Source organism: Lactuca saligna, chromosome 1 (genome assembly GCF_052625555.1).
Source record: "Lactuca saligna cultivar CGN05327 chromosome 1, ASM5262555v1, whole genome shotgun sequence".
Taxonomy (NCBI): domain Eukaryota; kingdom Viridiplantae; phylum Streptophyta; class Magnoliopsida; order Asterales; family Asteraceae; genus Lactuca; species Lactuca saligna.
Window position 1 is genome coordinate 36,030,035 of NC_136417.1, and position 17,060 is coordinate 36,047,094.

At 37.7% G+C, this 17,060-nt stretch overlaps 1 protein-coding gene and 1 long non-coding RNA gene across 2 annotated transcripts; one reads left to right on the top strand and one right to left on the bottom strand.

Moving 5' to 3' along the window:
* Positions 1-4,645: 4,645 nt before the first annotated feature.
* LOC144997226 (uncharacterized) lies at positions 4,646-7,210 on the top strand. The gene is made up of 2 exons (XR_013659745.1): positions 4,646-6,332; positions 6,993-7,210. It is a non-coding gene; the product is annotated as an uncharacterized LOC144997226 (long non-coding RNA).
* A 728-nt stretch (positions 7,211-7,938) lies between these two features.
* Positions 7,939-10,159, bottom strand: LOC144997233 (putative serine/threonine-protein kinase PBL22). Its single transcript, XM_078957091.1, has 2 exons — positions 9,142-10,159; positions 7,939-9,035 (listed from the first exon to the last, which is right to left on the bottom strand). Exons 1-2 carry the CDS (start codon positions 10,048-10,050, stop codon positions 8,436-8,438), a joined length of 1,509 nt encoding a protein of 502 aa, XP_078813217.1. The 5' UTR covers positions 10,051-10,159; the 3' UTR covers positions 7,939-8,435.
* Positions 10,160-17,060: the final 6,901 nt, after the last annotated feature.

Genomic DNA, 17,060 nt, shown 5'->3' on the forward strand with positions numbered 1-17,060 from the left:
GAAACTGCATTGGACCGAAGTCTGGAACTGACTGGGACCTTGTCCCTTGCATCGGACTGAAGTCCGGAACTAACTGCATCAGACCGAAGTCCGGAACTGACTGGGTCAGTTGGCATTCGGCACAAAGCATGACCGTCTCAACCCGACCACACAACACATGTTGTCATATACATAACTCATAAACACATAATCAATTAACAAGAAAGCATATATCATACAGATCAATAAGCACAACATCATCTTATCTACAAGAATATCGATGTAACAAATTACTATCGCAACAAGCATATGAGAAACTAGGATAACAATCCAACAGGGTCGGCATTGGTGCCTTCGACCCAAAAGTACAGTGAGGAAGACTCGCCTCTCAAGTAGTGCTGAACTAGTAAAATCCAACTCCATAACTCAGCTCCGGACTTAACAACCTACAACCACCACATGACCATTCTATCAAAACCTCAAAATACCTAAAATGCCCTCAAAGTCAAACTTGGTCAACAATGGCCAAAGTTAAGTCAACAGTCAATGTCAATAATCCATGTTGGCCCGACTCATTGAGTGCACATGCCGACTCGTCGAGTTTCTTTATTACTCAGATAAACGGGGAATGTACGAGCCAAGTCGCCGAGTCCTGCAAACGAATCGTCGAGTTCCTATAGTTTTCTAGAAAAGAAGGAAAACCCCAATCCAACTCGTCAAGTTTTCCCAACTTAACTCATTTAGCCCTTTTTCACCCTTTCTAACACTCAAGAATGTAGATCTGGTACCCAAGAGCTAGAAAACCATGTAAAGTTGCTAACTTTACGTCCATGCATGACACCAAAAGGCTAAACTAATCAAAAATGACTTAACAAAGGACTTAGAACATGAAGGAAGCCTTGATCTATATAAAGCTTGAAACTTTAAGCCCAAAGAGGCCGCAAACTGCCCAGATCTGAAGTGGCAACTTCCAGAAATCATCAAACCCAAGAATGACTCCAAAATGAACGTAAAATGACAATACACTTCCAAGGAGGAGATCTAAGCAATAAATGGTCAAGGTTTCAACTTTATACCTCGAAGTGGTTGCAACAACAGAGAAGATCTTGGATCTACAGCCTTCCTCTCAATCAAGCTTCTTCAAACTCCAAACTCTTTCCAAAAGAACACCAAGAAACACTCCTCAAACTCAAACACACACAAAAATGAGAGAAAATGCAAGAACTATGGTTTCCTGGACAGAGAGGGCGGATAAGGAGGCCATCCAAAGGCCATAAGGCCTTTAAATATGGTACAACAACGTAAAAATTAGGGTTTCATAATCAGCCACCAACTCGTCGACTTTTTCTCAACAACTCGTCGAGTGGGTAAGCTTCCAACACGTTGAGTTGAGGCATTCAACTCGACGAGTTCAAAAGATAAAATTACCTTTTAAGCCATAAATCTCATATCTAGGAATCGGGATGTTACAATAACTTTATCACAACTATATTGTAATACTCTGTTTTTGATTACTGACTCTTAGGTCTTGACATGAGACTTTATTATGAATGTTTTTATACTGATGATTTTATGCAATCTCTTGGGTACCTTATCAACCAGAAGGGTATTCTAGTTGATCCGACCAAGATAGAGGTCGTGATGCAGTGGGAGATTCTGAGGTCTCCATATGAGATTCGGAGTTTCCTGGGTATAGTGGGTTATTACCGGAGATTTATACGAGACTTCTCCGAGATTAAGGTTCCTTTGAAACGACTGACCAAGAAGTCGGTGGCCTTTCGTTGGCGACGTGAGCAGCAGGCAACCTTCAAGACTCTCAGACAGCGGTTGTGCGAGGCACTTATTCTCACCATGCCAGAGGTTTTAGATGATTTCGTGGGTTACTGTGATGCTTTGATCATGGGTATGGGTGCGGTACTGATATAGTGGGGTCATGTGATAACAGGTTTCGGGAACCAGGTTAGAGTCCCGGTTAGGACTCGAGTTCAGTTGAGGGTTAGGTCGAGTGCGTGTTCGACCCGGTTTGGGAAGTGTTGTAAGACTACAGGGGTAGCTGTAGCATTCACTAGTGGTCAAATAGTATGGAAAGTGTTGTAAGACTACGGGGGCAGCCGTAGCATTCACTAGACATCAGTTAGTATGGGAAATGTTGTAAGACTACGGGGGTAGCCGTAGCATTCATTAGTGATCAGATAGTGTTAGAGTGTTGCAAGTCTGCAGGTGTAGCCGTAGCATTCCTTAGCAGCTAGATAGTGATAAAGTGTTGTAAGTCTGCGGGTGTAGCCGTAGCATTCACTAGGTTGATAGATGACATGAGCGTGTTGTTAGAACGCGAAAGGAATAGTAGTACCCACCAGTTCAGGTGCAGCAGTGAGGATATGGAAATCCACGGATTGGATTTCGGACTTACCCAAATGGATTAGATCTGGTTAAGCCAGTAATGAAATGGTAGGGATGTCACTACATATATGAGATCAGGGAAGCAATGGACTGCTTAAGGTCGTTTGTGAAGAAAGACTACCATTGGTTAGGTAGCAATTACTCTTAGTTTTGGATTGGGTGACGTCGGGATTCGATGCATGGAACTGATTGGTTAGATCAGAAAGTTGTTTGGGCCATTGTAGCATGATAACCAGTGGCAACTAGTTCAAGGGAAGTATTTCATTCAGAAGTCGTGTGAGGCAACTAAGTGGGGAGTCCTTGGGCTCCGCAGCCGGGCCGAAACTCGATATTTCAGATGGTTGGCGAGCGAATTGAGACCCAGGAGGTCTCGGTAGCTTTTGGGAAGCAGCCATGTGGCAGCATACTGCTTCAAGCAGTTCAGTGTTCGGGCAGTTTCAACGTCTGGGCAGTATTAGTATTTGTGTTTAGGGTTGCAAGTTCGGACGAAATAACAGATTGTTTGGGTTATGCCAAGTCACTCGCAGCGCAATTAGTTGAGCTTTGGCCAATTCTAAGTGTTATGCAAGGATAATTGGGTATGTGACCCTATTTTATAGTGGGAACCGCGAGTGTTCAGAAGTTGAGTAGTCAGTTGTGAGAGAAACGGATTGGATTTAATGATAATGACTCTGTATGAGTGGTTTGTCAGGGAATCAGGCAATCTCAAAGCAGTAGATTACAGATGAAGTAGATGTGATTGTGTTGCGAGGAATTCGTTTACCTTCGGGTTATAGGGCTTTACAAAGAATGGTCACTGCTACTCGAGGAAGCCTAGGGTGTGCTCGGGATGGTGACCGTGTTACTAGAGTGTTTGGGCGTGTAAGGAATGGTAAAGAATGATTTCGAGGATGAAATCTAATTTAAGTGGGGGAGAGTTGTAACACCCGTTTATTTTTAATAAATAAACAAATAAATTGATGAGCGAGTAGTAGCCCTAAAATAAATAATTATATATCAAAAAATAGTCTCGAATAGCTAATTGGTGTAATTTAGAAGTTGAGGGTTAAAAGTGGAAGTTCCGGACTCGGTTATAATTATTAATGAAAACATGGGGCTCCGTGGTAATTATTTGGATATAATTTGGAAGAAAAGAGAAGAGGAGACTGATTATGTCATAACTGAAAGATGGGGGTTAAAAAGGTAAATTTTTGATTAGTTTTGTGAAGATTCTAGAAGATGGGGGCTGTTTTAGTAAAATCTGGATTTAAATTGTAAAGTATTTACATGGATGAGATTTGAATGGTAAATTAGGGCCTAATTATGAAATGATCTTGTAGGGAGGGGTCAGACTTGTAAATATGTCAAAGATTTAGAATGGTCGGGGTTTAAAACCCGCCACCCTTACCATACAAACCCTAAACCTATCATCTTTCAGCCGCCTCCATTCATCCTCTTCATCTTCAACCTCCGGTAGCCATCCCAAAGCAGTAGATTACAGATGAAGTAGATGTGATTGTGTTGCGAGGAATTCGTTTACCTTCGGGTTATAGGGCTTTACAAAGAATGGTCACTGCTACTCGAGGAAGCCTAGGGTGTGCTCGGGATGGTGACCGTGTTACTAGAGTGTTTGGGCGTGTAAGGAATGGTAAAGAATGATTTCGAGGATGAAATCTAATTTAAGTGGGGGAGAGTTGTAACACCCGTTTATTTTTAATAAATAAACAAATAAATTGATGAGCGAGTAGTAGCCCTAAAATAAATAATTATATATCAAAAAATAGTCTCGAATAGCTAATTGGTGTAATTTAGAAGTTGAGGGTTAAAAGTGGAAGTTCCGGACTCGGTTATAATTATTAATGAAAACATGGGGCTCCGTGGTAATTATTTGGATATAATTTGGAAGAAAAGAGAAGAGGAGACTGATTATGTCATAACTGAAAGATGGGGGTTAAAAAGGTAAATTTTTGATTAGTTTTGTGAAGATTCTAGAAGATGGGGGCTGTTTTAGTAAAATCTGGATTTAAATTGTAAAGTATTTACATGGATGAGATTTGAATGGTAAATTAGGGCCTAATTATGAAATGATCTTGTAGGGAGGGGTCAGACTTGTAAATATGTCAAAGATTTAGAATGGTCGGGGTTTAAAACCCGCCACCCTTACCATACAAACCCTAAACCTATCATCTTTCAGCCGCCTCCATTCATCCTCTTCATCTTCAACCTCCGGTAGCCATCCCTCCCCCCCCCCCCCCCCCCCCCCCCCCCCCCCCCCCCCCCCCCTTCACCTGGTCCGTTCTCCAACAAGCTAGCGGCCACCAAGCATTTACTCTACCTCTTACTTTGCCGACCGATCGAGACTCCATCTCGCTATCGCCATCATCGAGCCTCTTTTTCATAAGAAACATTGAAGACCGACGAGGGTTGAGGGCAACCTCCAAGCGCTGTTACGTCGTTGACCGCCGTTAGCAACCAAGCCACTGAAACTTTGCCGCCTTGTTGTTGTCGCTGTTGTCACTCCGACGAGAAGAGGCTGAGATCGGAGCTAGGTGTTGTGGAGGGTCTTTCTCTTTCCCTCGTGCGTGAAGCCACCTGCAACCAGCTAGCCCGCTGCTCCCATGTACCGGTCGATCTGCAACGCCCTTCTCAGCCTCCTTCAGTCGCTGTTGCCTCATCATGTGCGCCCTGCCGCCACCGCCACCCCAAGACCACCGCTGTGACCGCCAAGTGCCACCAGATGGTGGATGCAGTACTAATCCAAGCATAGGATCTGAGTGTGGTCCATTTCAGTGTTGTATGTTGGGTTTGTGTGTTTGGAAAACCTTAGAAACCACCACCACCACCGTGAGGTGGTGGCTACCACCATGTGCCGCTGTGTATGTGTATTTTAGTGCATGTGTTAGTGTGTCAATTTGGTATTTTGCATTGTAAATTGTAAATACGGAAATAATGGAAAGAAATTGAAAACCACCACCTTAAGGTGGTGGCTGCCGCTTCCTGCCGCCACTCGCCGCCGTGTCGGGTGGCGGTGTGCTCGCTTTGTGAGTTTGATTCGTTTAGGGTGCTTGTAAACCCTAATGGGCCTTGTAAGCTCTAATGGACCTAATAAAACCCTAATGGGCTCAAAGGAGCTCTAATGGGACCAATGAAGTTTAATGGACTCTAATTAACCCAATAAAACCCTAATGAGCTTATTAAGATTTTAGTGGGCTTAATAGGCCCAATAAAGCCCAAATTGACATAAAAGGCCAACAAATTGATAAGTGCGCTAATATTTGGATTGGAAAACCCTAATGCCAATGAAAACCCTAACTTTAAGAATTATGCGGGTCACACATGAGAATTATTTAATAACTTGGAATATTAAATAATAATCAATGGAAGAAATTAATCTAAGCAATAATGGACTTAATGGATTATGTCCTAAATGGGTTAAGTAGGAAACTTAACCCTAATCATCATTTTATGTGAAACCCTAATTTCACTTGAGTATATAATTGGGCCTTTATGTTGGGCCTAAATGATTGAGATAAAAATGGACCATCCAAGAGCAACCAATTGAACTAGAATAATTTAATGGGCCTAGGGTAAGGCCCATGTAAGGGGCTTGGGCCCAATTTAGAAAATTGGGCCATAGATGGGACATAGTTTGGGCCTTAATGATTATATGGTGTTGGGCCTTGGAATGAGACCGTGTTTAGGCCTAGGCCCAATTTGGAAAATTGGGCCATGTGTTGGGCTTTGATTTCTAAGTGACTTGGGCCTATGGATTAGGCCTTGGGCTTAAATAAGCCAAGCCTGGGGTAATGTAGCAATTAACCAAGTATGTAATATGGTTATGTGTTGGGACCCAATTATTAATTGGGTGTTATTTTGGTGTTGATAGTTCGGGAATCTGTCAGCTAGCAGTTGGGGTCGAGTCTGCGGGACTTCAGTAGTGTGGGATTGTGTCTACGGGACTTCAGTAATGTGAGGTGAGTTACCTTCCAGTAGCGGTGGGTCTACGGCCACAATGCCGACCTACCAGTAGGAGTTGTATGTTAGATGATTGTCTTTGTGATATCATCTAGGTTTGCTACTACCTGATACGTTATATGCTGGCATGATATGTTATATGTGATAGTAGTAGAGTTCGGTTGTTAGGACCGAAGGGTAGGTCAGACACCCCAGATATGTCTGACAGTATGTGATGATATGTTATATGCTGACATGATATGTTATATGTGATAGTGGTAGTAGGAGGCGAATAGTCCCCAAGTTCGGTTGTTAGGACCAAAGGGTAGTTCGGACACCCCAGATATGTCTAATAGTATGTTTATGTTATGATATATGTGATAGTAGCAGTAGGGGGTGGAATAGTCCCCGAGGGTCGGTTGTTAGGACCGACGGGTAGGTCAGCACCCCAGAATGGCTTGACATGGGTAGGTCAGCGCCCCAGAATGGTTTGACACGGGTAGGTGAGCACCCCAGAATGGCTTGACACGGGTAGGTCGGTACCCCAGAATGGCCGTACCGGGTAGGTCGGGCACCCCAGAATTGCCCGGTAATATGTATGCTATGTGATTGTATGGTATGTGGTATGATGGGGGGAACTCACTAAGCTTTGTGCTTACGGTTTTCAGTTTTGGTTTCAGGTACTTTTTTTTCAAATAAAATGAGCCGGCTCGATCGCATAGCATCACACTATGTTTTCCGCACATGAGATCCTTGGGGATTACGCTCTGATATGGTTTTATGATACTATGTTTTTGATTACTGACACTTAGGTCTTAACATGGGACTTTATTATGAATGTTTTTATACTGATGGTTTTATGTAATAACATAAATAAAAATGAAATTTTTGACTTGTATTTTTGGGATGTTACATATATAATATAAAAAGCTCAGTATAACTCTTATATATATATATATATATATATATATATATATATATATATATATATATATATATATATATATATATATATATATATATATATATATAATAGAGAGGAAGATTGTGGATAGTGGTATAAATTTATTATACTAAATACATCACATGTTGAGTCTCTTGTGATATTGAGTAACAGGAAAATTAAAGTCACGTAATGAATATCTTGTGATGATTGTAATCGTAGCTAAAATCGATGTAAATTGATTTTTGAGATTTGTTAACTAAAATGATGGCTTGAGTATCAATAAAACTATTATCATTATAAATGAGATTTTAGTATCATAGAGTTGTTGCCTATAATTGTGTGAACGTTATGTGTTAACGACGTTGAGAGACTAATTTTACTAAAAGTTTGATTTAGTAAGTTTCATGATTTTGTTAATAAATTTCGATATCTTTAAAACTAGCATCAGTGAGAATATCTTGCAGAAATCTAAAATTGTTTAGGTTACACTTGAATCCTGCTATGTTTCATTATTGGTATTCATTTTGGATCAAATTTTTAGTAATTTTTGAATTTGGCCAAAAGTATAAATTTTGAAAGTGTGATATTCAAATGTTGACCGGTTAAAAAGGTTAAAATGGATACGATTACAGATTTTTATGATTTAATTAAATAAAAAGTATATATAAAGACTAGATCGATTACGAATCCAAAATATAAAGAATTTTATTGAATTTTCCAATAAACAAAAGTTACATAAATGTGAGGTGTTTGTTGCAATTCTTGTTTACTAATGTTTAACAAAAACTAACACCAAGAGATAAAATAATTTTCTAAGTTATCAAGAACAATTGACACCTAACGCAAAAGCTACAAGAGGAATGTAGAAGAAGCCGGCTAGGAGAGAAGTGAAAAAAACTGGTTGCCAAGACCGGTGGTGGTCGATTTTTCAAGGGCCACGGGTTGTGGTACCTGCCACCAATAGCCTTAAAATGAATCCATCCCCAATAATAACATACTTAATCGTGTCTTCCTGATTTTGTAAGGCCTGAAGCTCGTGCTTTCCAAGACCAGTGAGATTTCCAACCAGGCAGATTTTTCTTTGGATTTCCATAATCCGAACAATATTGTATTTGCAAAACCGGGATAAAAGACCTGGTTGCATTGTTTAGTTCAGCCAATAGCCCAGTTCCTTACTTTAAGCCGGATCATATAACTCACCTTTTGATGAAACCTGGTTTCTATATAATAAAACCCGATTTTCCCAAAACCCGGGTTGTATATGGTGTGTTCTATGTGACTTTTTGTAGTAGTCAGATTTCTCTTTGAATATTTGATAGATCCAAGCAGGCAGATTTTTCTTTGGATCTTTGATGGATCCAACCTTGACATACTTACTCCTGAACATGATTTCCCAATCATCTAACGCCTCCAGCTCTTCCTTTTGGAGACCAGCCAGATCGCTGTTCAAATCTTCCTCTTCAAAGCTGAGTTTTGCAATGGCTCTACTGGCATCTTTCCCGCTCCACTCTCCATAAGTACCACCTGCTCCATAAAACATCCTGGATGATGATACATCATATATCTGACCTTTGATCGCCAAAAGAACAGGCTTCCTAGGATCTCTACCATCGTATGTTTTCAACTCCTCTTCCCACATATCACCAGGCTGAATGATCAGGTCTTCTTCAACATTAGTAGATGTCTGTTCTAGCTTATCATGCATATGCAAATTTACCTCAGCATAAAATGCTGCATTGAATATGAACTTCTTTTCCTTCGCAACCATATACTCCACCTATATATGAAAATTAGAATTAGAATATGCGCATGTGCTTATTAGCTTTCAAATAGATCTAAATAAGTAAATCGTATTATAATTTTTGAAAGATGTATAAGCTTACTTGACATTTAAGGGCATCTTTAAGTTGTTTTACGATCTTAGCTACCGGTGGACGTTCATTGTGATCTTTGTGTAGACATTGATACGCAATTCTGGAGAATATTTCCAAACAATCTGGGTATATTTGCTCTTGTAGACAATCAAGTACAATTGTCTGCAGCTTCTTCTCTTCATAGCAGCTTTGTGCCAGTTTCGGCAAAAACCTACGATTGTCATTGTAATTCGCTACGGAAAGCCTTCCACACAAGACTTCGAATAAAACCACCCCAAAGGAATACACATCAGATTCTTTTGTCAAGTATCCAGTATCCACATAAAGTGGATCACAATACCCAATAGTCCCTACTGCATGGGAGATAAGAAATGTGAATTCTTGGTTAGCAGGTCCGAGTTTGGAAAGACCAAAATCTGAAATTTTGGCATTCCAACTTTTATCTAAGAGTACGTTGGCGCTTTTAATATCACGGTGTAGCACTCTTTGTGTAGTCTCGTCCGGATTCTGAAGATACTCTAGCCCACATGCTGCCCCAATACATATGTTAAGGCGTTGGATCCATGACAGATTAGAGCTACTAAGGTATTTGTCGAGACTTTGATTCGGTAGATACTCATACACAAGGATATTCTCACCACCCTCATCACAAAAGCCCAAGAGAGTGATCAGATTTTCATGTCTGTAGCGAGAAAGCATCATGATCTCTTTCCAAAACTCAGGGGTCCCTTGTCCAAATCTTGTATCTAAGCGCTTGGCTGCAACCATAACCTTCTCACCAAAGAGAAGAAGCTCTCCTTTATACACTTTGCCAAATCCACCTCGACCGATATTGCTGCTCTCACCAAAGTTATTGGTTGCCACTTTTATAGCTTCTAGGGAAATTTTAAGGTGTGCAAACTCTTGTATTGAAGACATTTTTTATGATTTGGGTAGATATTGAAGGAAATGGGAAGAGCTCCACATGCACAATTCGAGAGCAAATTAAAAGGTAAAAAGCTACGGTTTGATTCTACTTTTCCGGCGAGTACTCCTTGTTCACCAAAGTCTCATAGAGGACTTAACTGGGTTTAGTTATTCACGAAAATGCCTTGCAGCAACCAATTATCGTCAACACGACAAACTACATGTACCCAACCAGAGGCGGCTGCCCACAGAAAAAGATAGAAAATATACTTTTAGGGGCAATTTCGTGAATATTCAACATAATTTCTTTTAAAGGAAAGGCACCGGAAGTGCAGGTAGCTAGCCGTAGCAAGAAGACCGAAAAATAAAATAAAATAGATAAACAATAGATAAAAGTTAAATTATTGTAAGTTTAACAAATTACGATATATATATATATATATATATATATATATATATATATATATATATATATATATATATATATATATATATATATATATATATATATATATATATATATATATATAGGTTCCGGTTTATTTGAAACCATTATAATTTTGTGAGACCGTGAGACCAAATCTAAAAATAATATTAAAATGCAAAATAAACGGAAAAATTCAAAAATTCTTTTTTTAAATATTATTTTCGGAACTTGAATTAACTAAAAAAAATAAAAATAATTAAAAAAAAATAAAATATAAAATAAAAAAAATCCTGTTTTTTTTAAATACGTGAAATATTTTAATAGAAAATTACACTTTACATATTTAAAAAAAAATTATTTTAAAATACAAAATAAATGGAAAAATTTTAAAATTTTTTTTATAAATATTAATTTCGGAACTTGAATTAACTAAAAAAAATAAAAAAACATCCTTTTTTTTTTTTTGAAAAATACGTGAAATATTCTAATAGAATATTACACTGCACATATTCTAAAAAATAATTTTAAAATGCAAAATAAATGAAAATATCCAAAAAAAAATTTAAAATATTATTTTCGGAACATGAAGTAACTAAAAAAAATTAAATAAAAAAATAAAAAAAATAAAAAAATACGTTTCACAGTCTCACAAAATTAGGCCGTCTCACATGAACCTAACCCTATATATATATATATATATATATATATATATATATATATATATATATATATATATATATATATATATATATATATATATATATATATATATATATATATATATATATATATATATATATATATATATATATATATATGGAAAATGGAATATACGTTACAGCCCCACCTAAGCTTAGGTAGTAAACCTCTTGAAAATACATTGTTTTACTATATAAAGATTATGGTTAATGGATTCACGGTTAATACTTCAAGATGTAAATTCAAGATCGACACAATAGGGTTTAGGGTTTAGGGTTTAGATTTAGGGTTTAGATTTAGGGTTTAGGGTTTGTTAGGTCCAGAAGGTATTGCGTCTTGGGCTCGATAGTTAGTCCAGTTTAGTCTCCGGTATGGGCATGTCCATCCGTGAGTTATTTTGTAGGGTTTTATATATAGATGCTTGCATGCATCCTAGAACGTAAGATTTGATAGATAATTTAATAGCGTTCATTGTTCTTATCTTTTGTAACCCTAAAATCCTCTATAGCGGAAGTTCTTCATCGAGCTCTGCTGAGAATTGAATCAAATGAATCATTCGACACATTCAAATTCATTCTTGTGCTTTATCTTAGTGTTTTTTGCTTTCTCGATTTTCCTGTTATAAGATCTAATTGATCAAAGAGTTTTATAAACTCATCAATTGGTATCACAACAGGAGGCAGTGTAATTCATACACGTCTCTTCTATGAAAGAAGTAATTAGGGTTTATTCCGCATTAACTGATATTTATTGAGCCGTCACTCCATAATTGACGTATCTCTTCATTTATTCGTTTTGCCCTAATATTACATATTACAAGTCTGATCTTGCAACAGGTAAAGCGATCAAGCATGGACGATTCTCAATCTAATCCTATCAACATCTCAAACAGTATTGGATCAACAACAAAGATTCCAATTCTTTACACTCAAGATTACGAGGTTTGGGCGCATCATTTTGAAGACTATGTCATCGGATCTGAAGATAATGGGTATCTCATATGGGAAGCTATTGTGTTTGGACCATTTGCTCATTCAGGAACATCCAAAATTATTAAAACTCAGAAAGAGTACAATGATCTGTTAAAAGATGTGAAAGACGTTGCTCAAGACGAAAAGGAGAAGTTTCAGTGCAACATCAAAGCATTGAGACTGATCTGATTCGCTCTTCAATCTGACATGTTTAGGTTGGTGAGTTCCTGCAGTATTGCTAAAGAAATCTGGGATCGGCTGCGAGAGCTGTATTCCACAGATGAAGATTTGGAGCACTCAATTCAGACCTTGCTTTTGTCTGAGTTTGGAGAGTTCATGCAAAATCCCGATGAGTCTGTTACACAGATGTTTGATCGCTTCAATCATCTTCTCAGTAAGATGATCGAACATGATATCGAAAGGAAGCTTATTGAACATAAGGTCACCTTTCTGAATGGCTTAAAATCCGAATGGAGAGCTGTTGTCTCTACAGTTAAAGCGCACGAGCAATTCAAGTCATATTCGCTGGCGAAACTGGTGGGAATTCTGAAATCCCAAGAAAAGATAGTGATGCAAGAGAAGAGTGTGGTCTCAAACTTGGGGTCCTTGGCCCTCCTATCTAAAAGCAAGAATACAGTAGAAGACGAAGATCTGAACCTGGAGGACTACGATCTAACTTCAGAAGATTATGCTATGATGGTGTCCAATCCCAAAAGGTTCATCAAGAAGAAGTTTCCTACCAATAAAAACAGAAATTGGCAGGGAAGCTACAGTTCTGAAAAGATAAGGGAGGAGCCGAAGACTGAGGAACCAAAGAAAGAGGTGAAGGTTGAAGCAAATTCTAGTGTCAGCTGTTATTACTGTGGAGGAAGGAATCATTATGCCAAAGATTGTGTTTTGAAGAAAATGGCAGAGAAAGATGAGGAGAAAGATGAAGAGGCAATCCTTATGAAAAAGCTGGAGGAAATTAAGAGGAAGAAAGCTGCTACTAATCCCTCTATGAATGCTCTTATTGTACAGGGTTCGGCAGAGGATGACGAGTTCGGTGGCGTACAGGTGTGGTCGACCGACTCAAAAGATGATGAGGTGAGAAAGCCTTCTCATGGAAAGGCTTATGTCGCAAGAGGTGGTGAAAGCAGTGAGAAGTGTCTGATGGTGACTGCCCTATCTCGCATGAGGGGATAGAATACTGATAGTGGAAATGAGGACACCAAGGGGCGAGAGGACTTATGCTTCACAGCAAAACCTCTCAGTGTGCAGATCAGTGAACTTGATGAACTGATCAAGAAGGTACAATCTCTTTTTATTTCGTTCAAAATTCCACAGAAATCATATGACAAGGAATTAAATAACTTAAATTTAAGAATCTCAAATATGGATAGTTGTTTAACTCAAACAAGGGTCACAAATTCTAACCTAACTGACCAAATAAGAAGGGTGTCGTCCAAGAGTGAGGAGCGTAGGATGTGGATTGAGCTGAAGGAGTCGGAGCTAATTAAGTCTAAGGATGAAAACATTTATTTTCAAATAGACAATTTGAAATTGTTAAAACAAAGGAATGTTTTTTGTTTGATTGCTAAAAGACTTTATGTTAATATTACTCAACTGCATCTAAATTGTGAAATAGGGCAGAAGATACATCGCATGATTCTACCCTTCCTTGAGTTTAAGGAGGATGAAATCGATGCCGAAGCATACAACTGTGAAAGTGTTGTATCTTCCGATGATGTGAATCCTACTTATATGTATGGTCTGGACAAAATAGAATCTTTTATAAAGTCCAAAGACCATAAGGACAGGCTTAAAAATCTTTTGGATGAAAACAATAAGCTGAAACTTAGGACCGAAACTATACAAAAATTTGACTCATTGAGTGCCAATTTAAGTTCAAAAAATAAAATTGATGTTGAAAACGCATGTGAGCTTAATGAGGACGATGGTATGAATGAAATTTCTGTAGAGGATGAAGTCGACTGTTTTGAGTTTGTCAAGAGAGAACCCGAAAACCACAACAATCTGATTTTTGAAAATTCTGTGGAATTCGCTCGTTTGTCCAAAAACAAGTCCCCAGCCCTTGAAGAAAAAGTTGTTGTGTACCAAAAGGTGAGAACCACACCGAATCAAGTATATAAGGTCACAGGAGTAACTGAGCATCAAACAGCCGAACTCACTACCATAGTGAACGAAGATAACGCAGACGGATGTGAGTTTTTCGGGTAAGCTCCTATAGATAATGCAGACGAAACAGTTGGTCTGTCAGAGCGAACGTCCTGGAAAACCAAAGGAAGATATATACCAGAGCCGCTGAACAAGCCTGACAACTTTGACGTGCCAAGTACAAGTGGCACAAAAGAAATACCTGTAGAAGAAGTCACCTCCACAAGCGAAACCTCATCTATGAAGAGTGAACCGGTTGCCAAAAAGCTAAAACAAAAGGCTAATATCCATAGACAACCGAAACATGTGAAAAATCAAAAGCGGCAGAGAAACCTGAGATACAAGAAGAATCTCTCAGAGCGAAAGCAGTTTTGGCGCTCTCAAAATGCTCACTTCTCTTATTCTAATAAAGATTCAAAGTCAGGGAAAAAGGCTTTCGGGCCACATGAACAACAAAACCAAAATGAGAGGTTCGGTCCTAAGAGCGACAAGAACCGAAAGAATAGGTTCGGTCCTAAAAGCAACAAGAACCGAAAGGAGAGGTTCGGTCCTGAGAGCCACAACCGAAAGGATAGGTTCGGTCCCGAAAGCAACAACTACCGAAGATCCAGGTTCAGTCCCACTAATGACCATAAACAAAAGGGTCATTTAGAACCTCAAGTCAGGAAAAACTCCCAGTCTAAATTCTCTCTTTCTGATTCCTCTCATTCTCAATCCTTTTCTAAACCCAATTATGTTCCTGCACAAAATTCAAAATCATCAACAAACAAGGTGTGAATAACCATGCAAATTATCTTGGTACACTTAATGTTATAGATTACCTAATCAATGTGTGGGTTAACCACACACGCTTCATTGATTTATGATTAAGATCAAACGACCCTTTGCCACACACTGTCAGTTCCAGATTAGTGTGCCGGTTAACCACACGCTTTCCATTAACGACTTAACAAGATGCAAAGTGCAATTTCATGGGTTAGCACCAAATTCACATTTTGCTAAGTAACTAATATTGGGAATTTATAAGTGTTTAGTTACTTGGTATTTTCATTATACTTTTAATGAGAATTAATGTCCTATCATACTTATTCGGCTAACGACCCTCCACCAGTCAAGGATGCGGTGGGTGAGAGTGGACACTCATTAAACTGGCATTTTATAGGCAATAACGTTATACCCCACTTATATACCTGCTTCGTGAACGAGGCCTACTAACGGTAAGACTGACTTGTCTTATCCATATATATATAAGTATTAACTTTTAACATTATAATAGTATAAGTGTGTATTTTATACTTTTAAAATACTTGATGGTTTAACTCTATTAATTGATGGTTTAATTCTTTTAATTAAACACTTTAATTAATTTAATAAAATCCATAAGGTGTAATTTGAACTATTCAAAAACTCAAGATTCTAAATAAAAGTTCAAAATTAAAAACTATTTAATTAATTTTTTTTTAATTTATGAATCCAAGAGTTATATCTTTTAATTATAAGAGTTTCTTAATTTGAGACTTTTCAAATACCAAAACTTGTGGGTAAGTTTTGTAACTCTTGAAAACTTTTGGTTTTTCTATAACTTATGAGTTAATGTGGATTTTATGAAAAAAAAAATCATGTTCCATACTTGAGGACAAGTTATAGAAGACTTTAAGAACATTTAAATCAATATTTTAACAAATAAAAATTATCATATATTTTTTCTATGATCTAGTTAAACTCATACATCAAGACAATTCATATCAACAATTTACAAGAAATAAGTCTATCATATAAACTAATATAAATCTTAAAATTTTGACAATTATCTTTTGATTGGAAGAGGATCATCATTACCAACTCAGAAAATACAATTTTTATGATTACAAAATAGTTTGCGGTAATGATCCTAATCCAATCTTTAGCCAAAAACTCGAAATTCTGCAACCTCAAGCACCAACTTGACGAGTGCATGAACCTGACTCATCGAGTTGCCCTTTTACTAAGTGGACTCGTCGAGTCAGCTAGTGGACCCGGCGACTTCATCCGTCAGAGGCCAGAAAATTGATTTTTTCTAACTTTGAAAATTAATAAGCCTCAAATATAATACAAAACAATCCTAGGCTCTGATACCACTATTGGGTTTTGTATATTACAACATCCTATGGTGCACATATAATCCTAAATGTGTTGGATCTTTGTTTTCTCTAATTATACATGCAATATTGTTTCCAAAGCATGAACCCTACAACTAGCATACAATTAACATAAACAACATGAAATTCAATTATAGAATTACCTCTTTGTTGTAGCTTGTAGTTTTGGCCTTTAAGAACTTAGCACCTCAAATGTGATGCCTCAAATTGTTCACAAAAACCATAAACAAATGGAGGACTTGTGAGAGAGGCTACTAGCACACAAAATCGGTTATCACTCCTCTTAGAATGCATTGGGGCCGATTTTGGTGACTATGGGTTCCTTTTATAGTGTGACAAAGTCTAAGATTACATCCATGCAAACCCTAATGCACACGAAGCTTCATATTACTTAGGCTCCATGGGTTAAACCTCCATGGACGATCCATGTTGGTTTAGCCCATCCGAAATAACCATGAATCATTGACCCACACTATAAGAGTCATTGATTTACTTAATCAATACTCGTATATTTAATTAGTCTTTTTTGATCACTAAATTAATTCCAAATTAATTCTTGATCAATATTAATTAAATAACATGATTTTATATTAATATATTAGAACTTATAATATATTAACAAATCATAAA

Bases quoted from the DNA above. Each gene is read 5' to 3' on its own strand.
- LOC144997233 (XM_078957091.1), bottom strand. From the start codon at position 10,050: ATGTCTTCAATACAAGAGTTTGCACACCTTAAAATTTCCCTAGAAGCT. The intron at 9,036-9,141 runs GTAAGCTTATAC...TTTCATATATAG, and splicing joins AAGATGCCCTTAAATGTCAA to GTGGAGTATATGGTTGCGAA.